Genomic DNA, 11,986 nt, shown 5'->3' with positions numbered 1-11,986 from the left:
TCTATGGAATCTCAACACTTACTAGCATTACATATAAAGATGCATTTGGTGGCTTTCAGATAATAAATTCACAGCATTTTGTGGGAACGTTTTTTAATCGTAATTAACAAAAGGAGCTCTCCATTCAGCTTGACTGCTGCTATCATAGAAAGGCAGAAGAGCAATGATAAGCACAAAAGAATCCCCTGGCTGCACTACATGCATGTTTGCTAGCTCCCTGTAACCCCAGGACCATAGCTTAAAGGCATATAGTGGCCTTGCCATCAAAAGCAGGCTATGGTTAATCCTAGTTAGCTAAAACGAACTCAGTCTTCATAGGAGAGACTTGTTTCCATGGCTATTTGACAGTGGGAGAGAAGCAGAAGGCTGATCTCCATTTGGACTGACAGAATAAACCAAGTGAGGACTTACTCTGGTATTTACTAGCACAACTTTTGGACACTTATTACTTCTTATGCCATATAAAACACAACACACTTAGACTTAACATTAAGAAAATTGAAAAATCAGCAGTAGAGTGTTAACCTGGAAGGGGAACATTATAAGCTGTACTAGGGTATATTAGTAACTCCAGTAAGTCTCAAAGAACAGTTAGATTTCTTCAAAGTCTACTCAGAAAACTACGTCCCTGCACCTTTAAACATTTACCTTTTCAAATGAGCTGAAAGCTAAACTATACAGACGCTTCAGGGGTGTTCAATCTCTACTCAAACTTTTAAGGAAAACTGTTTCTAAAACTTAACAATGCAACTAGTCTACTTTCAGAGGACATGGTAGATCAAATTAACATGTTTCTACCTTGACTTGTTTTACAGGTCTTCTGAAATCCATGCCCCTTAATTCAACCCAAACTTTCTGATATTCCAAGACTTCAGTAAGATTCTGGTATTATAAATTCAAACTCAGTACTGCCATCGGTGGTTACATTCTGTTTAAAAATGGAATCATTTTCTTGCTGAATAAAAATATCTTCCCAGAACGTTGACTTGTTCTGAGGAGGAGTAGATGTGGTCCCTACTGGAGGCTCTTTTCCAGCATCAACCTTGTACCCAACAGCATCATCCTTCATGACAGGCGCAGCACTTGACTTATTAGAAAGGTATGCATACTGTCTGATCTGTAAAGACTTGCATGGATGTAAGCGATAAAGCTTTGAGTCCCCAGAAGGGTCTTGACTATGAACTGACTTTATGTGTGAAGACATAAACTGATAGTTGATGAAAGATTTGCCACACGTTAAACACTGATACCTTCGCTCCCCTGTGTGATGAATTTCATGCTTGGTGCGGTATTCTGCAAGAGGAAATACCTTATCACAGTAACGGCACTGGTACTTCTTCTCCCAAGAATGAATGTTAAAATGTCTTCGCAAGCTTGTAAGACAGACATATGACCTTTTGCATACAATGCAAATATAATAGACCCTTCCATCTACTATTAACTCATAGTGATCATCATGTTTTACTTTCATACGCTTGTTTGGTGGCTCACTGCCAGATGTTTTTGGTAGCTCATTATCAAGTTTGGCCTCCCCTCCATCAGGGTCATCTTTGACAGGGATCACTATATCGTAAGTATCTTCACCGATATTTGCATAAACCTTGCAACCAGTTGATAAGCCTTCGATTTCAGTAGCTGTATCTAATGTAATGATCTTCTGACCCTCCATTACATGTTTTGACCTTAAGTCTGGATCATTAGTGTTTCTAGTAATGACATCTGAAATTTTTAAAGAATTGGAAGGTGGGTCTTGAGGCAGTGCAGGAATCTGCATCTTCTGTGTCAATGATCCATCAAAAGTGGTACTTTTGGAGTTATCAGCCTGAGGGACCAAAGATGTATTACTGACTGCTGAGTCTGGACTGGAGCTAATGATGTCATCGTCATCATCTATAATTTCTTCCTCTTCCTCAGCTTTGTTTCCTGTTAAAACAGCACTGTTGGGCGTCTGCTGATTCTGTACAAGTAAATTGACTGAAGAGGACATATGATTTGGGAGTGAAGAACTGACACTCGGTGGTGCAGTAAGTGGAGCCTGATTTAACAAAATAATGTTAGGAGTCAGATGTGCTGAAGCTGAAGACACTAGCAATTCTTCACTTCCTTGTGTTTGGTTTAGAGTTGCCTGATTCACAGGAGTGGGAAGTTGAGTAGGTGTGATGTTTGTTACAGGGGGCGAGTTATCGCTAGCGCAAGGTGTCACTTCCGAAATAGCAACAGAGGCTGGGTTAGGCTGGACCTGTGTTGCTGTGTTGTTACTTGGCAAATCCTCCTTTGCAGGCAAAATTTCAGAGCAGAAAATGACATCATCGTCATCATCATCATCTGAATCAGTAACAATGATCTTTTTCATTTCATTATCTTCAGCAGATAGTGAAAAAGACTCAGTTATAATGGGCATTACTGTAGCCCCATTATCTTGGGCTTCATCTTTTGATTTTTCTATGTCAAGGCTTTTGTCACTAGAACTAGAAGGTAAGGTCTCAGCAGTACCATCCTGTGCTGTACCTGATATGCTTTTAACCTGTGACATTGGGACACCAAGCTCTGCTATAAATTTCACGCCTAGTAACTGCCCTGATTTAATTAACTCGTCAAGCAAATCTGCTCTAACACGGACAACTTTGGAACTGTAGATATAGTTCAGAATTTCTGCAAAAATCTCAGCTCTTATAAAGCTTAGTTCAACAACTTGCCCAGCAACTGAGAAGAGCTGATGGAAGTATGTACTCGAGGCTGAAAGGATGTTCCTATGGGCCCGGAATTTTCGGTCTTCCACAATAACAGTAACATCACAAAAGAGACCATGGCCACGCTGTTCATTCAAGGAGTTCAGCAGACTGGCAGAGTACTGAATGTCTGTAGCAGAAATCAGTTTTCTACTCTCCATGCCTATAAGGGAAAGAGAAGAGGGAAAGAGGGGAGGATTAGGGAGGGAAAAATCCCCAAAGTACCTGACTATTCGAAATGTGAGGCATAGGTATGGTAAACAGTTTACATTTTAGTCAATATTTGGTCTAAATCTTGACCTTTAAATATGCTCTTACGTACACTAGCTTTTGACTGTGTGTCAAATCTTAGGACTTACTCTGAGAAAAGTCAAGAAAGTTTGAAATTGCCATGCAGATCTGAACAATAATCTCCTTGGTAGCCTTCCTTTGAAATTCAGGAAAATGCATTTCCACTAATCACCCTTTTAAAATTAGAATTCACTTTCCTAGTCCCAACTTTACTTCACTTTTCCTCAAGAGGTAAGAATCTTTCATTTTAAGAAAAATCTTCACCATTAAGCATACAAATTTCTTCCTCAAATGCCAGAAAAGTTTAGTGTGTTTAATATTAAGTCTGAAATGTATACTCTTCAACTTCATCTCTAATCTTATTAGTTAGATCCTATTCAAAAGTTCACACTCATAGACAAGGACAATTATGGACACCGACAATTACTGCCTCACAATTTCCCATTATTTCTACCTACCCCTTACCCTTCTATTCTGCCTTGCACACTTTGTAGAGATGCAGTGTTAGACAGAGTGAAGTCAACACATACTCTAGTGAAGAAACAAGTAAACAGAAAGGGAAAGCGCCCCTCCTCGGTGCTTATTTACATAAAGAGGGCAAACATATGTTGTTGGTAAAAAAATTATGTTCACTAGTATAAGACCTATTTCTCTTCAAAGGAGTCAGTGCAAGCAAGAACAGTAACTGATTACAACAGAGAAGCAAGCAACTGTCTCTGCTGTGGGACACTCCAAACACTTTCTTTTGGCATTTCACAGAAGCTATTTAGTTAACAGTGCATCCAGAGTGCAAAGGACCCATATGCATATTAAAATATTTATAAGCACAAAACACATGTTATACAAATATTATATATTAACCATTCCTTGCTAAGCACATTTGGTAGAGAATTATTTTATTAATAAGTTACTAAAGAATGTCACTGTCACCTGGTACTTAATACACAGGCACACACGCACGCACGCAAGCACTCACATATAAACACACAAGGGAGGCAAGAGTATCTCTGGATTTAAAACATCATAACTTAAGAACAAACTATGGGCAAAAGTCTAAAAGCCAAACATTAAAACCATGTTAGCTACTCCATTTTAACAGCACCAAGGAATTACAGGCAATCACCACGGCATTCATCACAAAGCATGACCTTTAGACAACCTGCCAACAATCCAAATCATGAAGGTTTCCACAGAAACCACTTTCAAGTGGACAGATTGCTGTATATGGCCACATGATTTTTATAATTGGAAAATAAGGGTTTTTTTTTTTTCCAACATGGGAATGATTCAAAGGTAGGTGTCTAGGTGATACTGGGACCTGGTTTCATTTTGATTAGGTATCCAGCTGGTCAGGGTTAGCCCAGGATCACCCCAAGTGGGTCTCAAAGCTTTCCTCCCCAGAGATTTGCGACCTGCCTACAGAAAAGGCATCTCATAGCATTGTGTAACACATCTTTGGTTGTTGGCTGGTTTAGAAGGCTGGTGACAGTAGGGAAGAGATAAAAGCCACAGGCCAGAGGGTGAGACAAACCAACACCACAGGGCTCCCTGCAGCTGCTGACCATCTATTTCTCTTCCACCATCTCCCTCTTCTTCCTTTGAACTTTGAAGCAAAATTCACATGAAACCACAAACAGGGATGGAGATGCAAACAGCAGAACGAAGGCAGGGGGATTGAGGGGTGTTGGTGAAAGTAGGCCTAGCTCCTAAGGGTACTCTGTTGGGGGTAGAGGGCCATGTGAAGCTGAAAGCATTGTTGTGTCCAAAGAAGGGTCTAAAGAGGAGGATGGGCCCCATAGTAAAGCTCAATCAAACTAGTAGGGAGGTGGGAAAAGAGCCCCCCTCCCCGCCCCCCAAAGCGGAAGAATGGAGAGGGAGAAAGCCAAGTAGGTACTTGGCGGCGTCCCCCACGCCCTAAGGCCTATGCAAGGGTACCGGGTGTCTCTGGCACTGGACAGAGAAGGGGACCACGCCGCGCCTTACCGGTTCTCCTGGTAGCGCTCCGGGACCCACACAAAGAAAGAGCAGAGGAGCCGGGCCTCGGGCTCCGCTGCTTCCTGGTTCAAGCGAGGCGGCCGCAAGCGTAGGCGCGGCCAGGGCATGGAAGGCGTAGGCGGGCTCCGTCTCCCGGGCCCGGTGCCCAGCCCACTCCTCACCTGCTCCGCGGCGGCCGCTTTCTCCTCCTCGGGGCCGAGGCAGGGTCAGAGTCCTACCCAAAGCAGCCGGACTCCGCAGCGCCGCTGCTGCCGCTTTAAATGTCGCTCCAGTTTCCGCCGACGTCAAAGCGGCTTCCACGGACGCGGCTCGGGCCGCTGGGCTCCGCCGACAGAGGGCGCAGCGTGGGAGGCGTGGCTTCCTCGCCTTCCTCTTCCGAGAGCAGCCCGGGGTTGTCCGGAAGAGCACGAAGCCCGCCTTCGGCTCTTTCCGTGACTGCGAAGCTTTTTTCTAAGTGTTCTGTGATTCTCTTTTTTTTTTTTTTTTTTGATTTCTGTAATCACTTAAGTTTATTCTTTACAAGAAAGCACTTTTGATGTAATTTAAGACACACATGCTTTGATTGAAGAGGGACTGTAAGTGAGTCCAATCTTTTTCTACCTGTGAAGAGCTCGGCTCGGTGAGACAGACAAAGATCCGATGACCCTGTTTGGAGTGGCAGGGAGGCTAGTCTTATTTGTTCAAACTCCGTGTAAGTCCCCAGGGCTTAAAAATGTTCAGAGGGGGCCGGGCGTGGTGGCGAACGCCTTTAATCCCAGCACTCGGGAGGCAGAGACAGGCAGATTTCTGAGTTCGAGGCCAGCCTGGTCTACAAAGTGAGCTCCAGGACAGCAAGGCTACACAGAGAAACCCTGTCTCGAAAAACAAAAAACAAACAAACAAAAATGTTCAGAGGTTGTATAAATTCCAGTTCTTTTGCATGTTTGAAGTCTGCCCTGTTAGCCTGTTGCTTGGATGACAAGCCACCTTGAATACAATCTGCATGCTAAAATTTAACTCATACTAATTCAAATTGTAGGATAACAAGAAAACCACATCACACTGTCTACTTTTAAGAAGAAACCTGTGTTCTGATAACTCTTGTTAATCGAATGTTAACTGGTACATGCAATATCTTGTTAACTGCTTATCTATTAACATACAGATCACGTTTGATCTGCAGCAAATATACTCCAGGCCCTGTGGGATAGAAGAGTAGATAAAACAAGTTTCTCTGGTTTCAGAGGGCTCAGCAGCTACATACACACGAATAAACGGATTTTAAAAGTATAGAACTACGGAGAAGGAATAACAAACCAAACAGTGTCAAATGAGCCCTACCTTGAAAGGCAATAATATTTGTATTGTTTATCATTATTATTTCCATAGTATTTCCTCCTCAGAAGCACTTAGAGTCTTACATGGTGATTGGTTATATAGCTGAGTAAAATCCCATTGTAGGGGCTGGTGAAATGGCTCAGCGATTAAGAGCGCTGACTGCTCTTTCAAAGGTCCCGAGTTCAAATCCCAGCAACCACATGGTGGCTCACAATCATCCGTAATGAGAGCTGACACCCTCTTCTGGTGTGTCTGAAGACAACTACAGTGTACTTACATATAATAAATAAATAAATCTTTAAAAAATCCCATTGTGTGTACTTAGCCCATTTCCATTGCCCATCCATGAATTGATGGACATCTAGGCTTGTTTCCACATCCTAGCTATTATGAACATAGCTGTAAACGTGGGTGAGCATGTATCTTTATAGTAAGAAATATTGTCCTTTGGGTATATGTCCAGGAGTGGTAGAGTTGGGTCATATGATAGATCTAGCTCTAGTTTCCTGAGGCACCTCCACACTGAGTTCCACAGTGGCTGCACCAATTTGCAGAAACTCCAGTATATTCTTACTTTTCCACTGTTGTCATAAACACAATGACCTAGGCAACTTGTAGAAGAAAGAATTGCTGTGGGCTTACAGCTCCAGTGGATAAAAGTCCGAGATGGCTAAGTTAAGGAAGCAGGTACAGTAGTTGGAACAAGCTGAGAGCCCACATCTCGAGCCACAAGCAAGAAACAGAGCAAGCTTTAAAATGGCACCAAGTCTTTTAAACTCTCAAAACCCATCTCCAGTGTGGCATACTTCTTTGAATAAGACCAGTACCTCCTAATCTTTCCCAACCAGTTCTACCAACCAGGAACCAAACATTCCAATACTTAGTCCTATGGGGGTCATTCTTATTGAAACTACCACAGGCCCCCAGGTAAAAGCCAGTTTGGAAGGTTTGCAATCCTGAAGCTCTCTGGCCAGCGAGTTTAGCTGTCTTAAAAAATAAGGTGTAGAGCAAACATGGAAGACATGCATGTCAATATCTGGCCTCAACAGATGTGCACACAATTATACATGTGCACCTTCAGGCATGCATATATGCACATACAGTACACATTTATACATATCACACACACATACAGACACACCCAAAGAGAGAGTGGAAGAGGGAGAAGGGGAGGGGGAGGGGGAAGAGGAGGGGGAGGGAGAGGGGAGAATGGATATTTTATAGTGAGCTTATCCAATTGGAGGATGAAACCAAACAATGAGATTAATTTTGACTGTGTGACAGAATGACATTTGTAAGCTGGAACACAATACAAAGCTATTAATTAAGTTGCTTAATATGCATTAAGTGCATATTAAGTAGTACCAACTCTAGGCTAATCAAGGTTCTAGGTGTTGTGGATATAGTTATCATTAAAGTACAATTCCAGTCTTAATGAAACTTACACGCTAAGGGGAGGAACATATATAAATATGTCATTTAAACACATAATATAGCATCTATTTGGGCTTGAATGAGAATGGACCCCATAGGTTCATATGTTGGAATACTTGGGTTCCCAGTTGGTAGAAGTATTGGGGGAATAGTAAGAGGTATGGCCTTGTTGGAGGAAGTATATCACTGGGGGCTAACTTTGAGATTTCCAAAAAACCAATGCTGTTCCCAGTCTTCTTTCTCTTCCTTCTGCTTTTCGATTAAGATGTGAGATCTCAGCTGTTTTGCCACCACGACCTTCAAACAAAGACCTAGACATAATCAGTAGGTTGTGTTTTTTGATTTTCTTTCAGGGAAAGGAAACATATACTCCAGGAAACTGTGGGGTGTTCACAGTAACAGGATGTTAGAAAGAACCTGTTTGAGTTGGTCTTCTGATATATGCCGGTGACCCCAAATCCTTAGGAGGCTGAGGGAACAAGGTCAAAGCTGGGAGGCCTCCCTGAGCTACAAAGCCAGTTCAAGTTCAGTTCAGCCTTGGCAGTGAGGCCTTCTCTCAAAAAGAAAATTAGAAAATAGCTCAGGAGGTAACCCAGCAACAGAGCACTTGCCTTGGGTTTACTCTTCAGTACCAAGAAAAAAAAATTAGAGGAGTTGGGCAATCTAAAGAGCTGTGTAATTTGAAGGTGAGCATCTTATTTGTAGTGGGTACACATTTAAGTGAAAGTAACAGTGTAATTGGGAAAATAGCAGTCACCTATGTTACACAATAGGGGACATTCATTGTTTCCTGGTTGGTGCACTAACCTTTTCTTGCCCGTGCTTAGACAAAATCATTTCATTTAGTCTCACTTGATCATTTTTCTGTGGCCTAGCTTGGTGTCTTGTGGTTTTATGTCTCACAAGAGAAAAACCTGCCAAGTTGTAAATGATATCAGAGGCTGGTCAAATGCCATTTTTCTCAAGACAGCAACTGAAAAGCCTAAAGATCCAAGGAACAACTCTTAGAAATGTTGAAGGAAACAAACAAACAAACAAACAAAAACCCCAAGAGTGACTGTCACCTCTTCATTAGAAAGTAGTCATTGTGGCTAGTTATGTAACTCATTGGTAAAAGCACTTGCTTAGCATATAAAGGCCATGTTTAATAGACAGCAACACACACACACACACACACACACACACACACACACACACACATACCAAGCAAGCAAGTAAGCAAGCAAGCAAGCAACCAACCAACCAAACAAATAAAACTTACACAATTCATGAATATCTCTAATTTGATGACCATGGTGGTGCATGCCTATAAGACCAGCCCTTGGTAGGCTGAGTCAGGAAGATTATAAGTTAGAGGCCAGTCTGGGTTCTAAATTTTGAACTCAGGTTGTAAAAGGCTTGTCAACCTTTTATCTACTGAACCATCTTGTCACACTCAGAGTTATTATGAGACATATTTATATTAAAACAGTATTTATGCTTTATTTGAAATTCAAAAATAAGTATATTTTTCTTTTATCAAATCAAATAGAACAAAAATAAACACACCATGAATTAATAGGATCCTCTGAGTCTGTGTGGGAAATATTTGGAATACTTTCTCCTTTTTGTGATCATCTAAATATCTTTGGCTGGGTGTGGTGGTTCACATCTTTAATTTCAGCATTTGGAAGGCAGAAGCAGGCAGATATCTATGAGTTTGAGACCAGCCTGGTCTACACATTGAGAATTGTGCCAGCAAGAGCTATAGTAAGACCCTGTCTTTTAAAATAATAAATTTACATTAATTTCAACCTGTTATTAGTACATGTAAGGTACTTGGTATAGTAACTGACACACAAATATTCTATATGACTACTTAGGAATAATTACCTTGAGATAGAATCTCCCTATGTGGTTATGACTGTTATTTCATATAGAGTTATTATCACATAGGATATACATATATATTAAAATTACTTCAGCGGTTAATAGCACCGACTGTTCTTCCGAAGGTCCTGAGTTCAAATCCCAGCAACCACATGGTGGCTCACAACCATCAGTAACAAGATTTGGCGCCCTTTTCTGGAGTGTTGGAAGACAGCTACAGTGTACTTACATATAGTAAATAAATAAATAAATAAATTATTTGTTTTTTATTTGAAATACTCTATTTTCATTTGTTTGATTTTGTGAATTTGAACTACTATATTTTCTTTTGTGGAATCCTATAAACCCAAAATAAACACAATGTTGGTTACAAACTATCCTCCAAATTTGTGTAAGAAAATTTTTTTACCATTTTGTCCTTTTTCTCTATTCTTATTAAAATTTTCCTTTTCATTCAGATAGATACAGGAAAGTATGTGACTTTATGTGTGCTATTGCTATATAATGTATATATTCACACAGCTGTGCATATTATATGAACATGCATGTGACACAGCATGAGCCCAGTAAGTGTCCACAGTAGGCATCCACATGATATAAGAGACAGCCATCATCCAATATTACAAAATAAATAATATACACTCACAGAAAATGCCTGCAACATAAATAGAACTAATACAGCCACTGTGTGAAGTGTTCACTTCACATATGGCCCAGCCTCTTGTCCTTCAGGTATTATAAGCATCGGAGGCGGAACAAAACGTGGTCTCTGATTCAGTTTAGACCTAGCAAGCTAAATGGGAGAATGAAAAGCTGAGTGGATTGGATGCAATGGCAGCCTATTTACACCTATCACATATACCTTGCCCCTGGCTGGAGAGCTCAGGAACCTGGGTAAGACTTACAAAAATACTTGCAGTGTTTATTGTAACTTTGTGTGATTCTACAAGATGCTTGAGCCACCAGAGCATCACCTGGTGAGTGTGTGCCCTGGTTTAGTGACTTTTCTATCTCCAATGCTTTGTTCCAAAGTTCCCAGTGGGAAGAACTCCAGCAAACTCTGCTAATATGTACATTCCCAGGCAGGGGAATCACTGCTCTGGCTTGTGATCTTGGTTGGGTTTTGGAATGCTAGTGACCTCAACCAATCGGTGAGTCTGAAAACTAGTTCAGCTACTTCTGTTTATGGCTCCTTAGCAACTTCTCTGTGCCTCCCCCACCCCTTCAGCTTCTTCTGCTTATCTCCTGCTACAAGCCTAGACAAAACCTTTAGGACAAAGAGATTGAGTTCAGTGTGGCATAATTGAGTAATTTGCATTTCTGAGAACTCTTTGGTCTTTTCACGTTTCTGTTCTACTTCCCTTGAACCCCTTTCATTCCTATTTTCAATGTATCCATAAAAGTCCCTTCCTTTCCTTATTCACCTCTTTTTCTGCCTTAGATTCCCACTCATTCTTGGGTCCTTTTCTTTGGTATAAAGGTCCCCACTCCTTCTCCTGCCCCAGATATGAAATGGGACTTAGGAGAGAAGATCTAAATATAGTATTGTTTTGCATTACCACTATAGTCTTTTAAATTTAGATTTTTTTGTTTTCTTTTTTTTTTTTTTGTAAGGGTCTGTTTTCACCAAAGTATGATACACCAGACTCAAATACTATGCAAAGGCAAAGAGCTTTTATTCTGCAGAAATTACCAGCATTCAGGGACCTCCATCCATCAAATTGGAGATGCTGAGTGAGTTTGCAGGCTTACATTTAAAGCCTGTTAGGGGAATTCCAGGGAGGAGTGGGTAACCTCTATCCTGTTGTATCAAAATAGAAACTTAGGCCTAGCCCTTAAACTGCCACTTTGGAGCCTGTCATGGAGTCTGCTTGGCTTAGCCCCTAGCTTGGCCCTTTAATTGCCCTCTCATTCCCTGGTCTGATTTGTAACTGAATCAAATTAAACTGATTCATCAGGTCTTTTTCCCAAGGTCCGAATCATTGGCCAAAGGGTCAATTGGGACCTAAGTATCAGAAGTTACTGCCAGAAATAGGGGATTTTTTTTTTGACTTAGCATCTCAGCCTATAAAGTGGAGTGGTGAACATCATATTTTTCTTCTGTAACTGCTTCCTGTTGGCATTAGGATGTTGTCAAAGGGCCCCAGGAAGGCTAAAATGCTGATTAAGGGCAATGGGGGCATTTATCAGAAGCATCTGACCAAATGATCCCGCTAAAAGACAGGGAACTATTATATTGATTGGACTGGTTAATCATCAGCTTTTAGAATTTAGCAGTTTGCAGTCCTTAGATGAAAATCTACTGAGACAATATAAACTAGGGGCAGAAGTTAAAATTTGTCTAGAAATTG

General features: G+C 41.2%; 1 protein-coding gene across 2 annotated transcripts; it reads right to left on the bottom strand.

Moving 5' to 3' along the window:
- On the bottom strand, positions 1-5,327 carry Zbtb33 (zinc finger and BTB domain containing 33). 2 transcript variants are annotated; one of them, XM_021153271.3, is made up of 2 exons: positions 5,004-5,327; positions 1-2,892 (listed from the first exon to the last, which is right to left on the bottom strand). In XM_021153271.3, the coding sequence occupies exon 2, from the start codon at positions 2,888-2,890 to the stop codon at positions 872-874; it is 2,019 nt and encodes a 672-aa protein (XP_021008930.1). In that variant the 5' UTR covers positions 2,891-2,892; positions 5,004-5,327; the 3' UTR covers positions 1-871. The 2 variants fall into 2 exon arrangements, with proteins under 2 accessions (XP_021008930.1, XP_029329161.1); XM_029473301.2 differs by having other exon boundaries at positions 5,177-5,327.
- Between the last annotated feature and the right edge of the window lie 6,659 nt (positions 5,328-11,986).

The sequence above is a fragment of the Mus caroli genome, unplaced genomic scaffold (assembly GCF_978045245.1).
Source record: "Mus caroli unplaced genomic scaffold, Mus_caroli_1 scaffold_5, whole genome shotgun sequence".
Classification (NCBI taxonomy): domain Eukaryota; kingdom Metazoa; phylum Chordata; class Mammalia; order Rodentia; family Muridae; genus Mus; species Mus caroli.
Note: the sequence above shows the minus strand (reverse complement) of the source record. Positions and strands in the feature narration are given on the sequence as shown.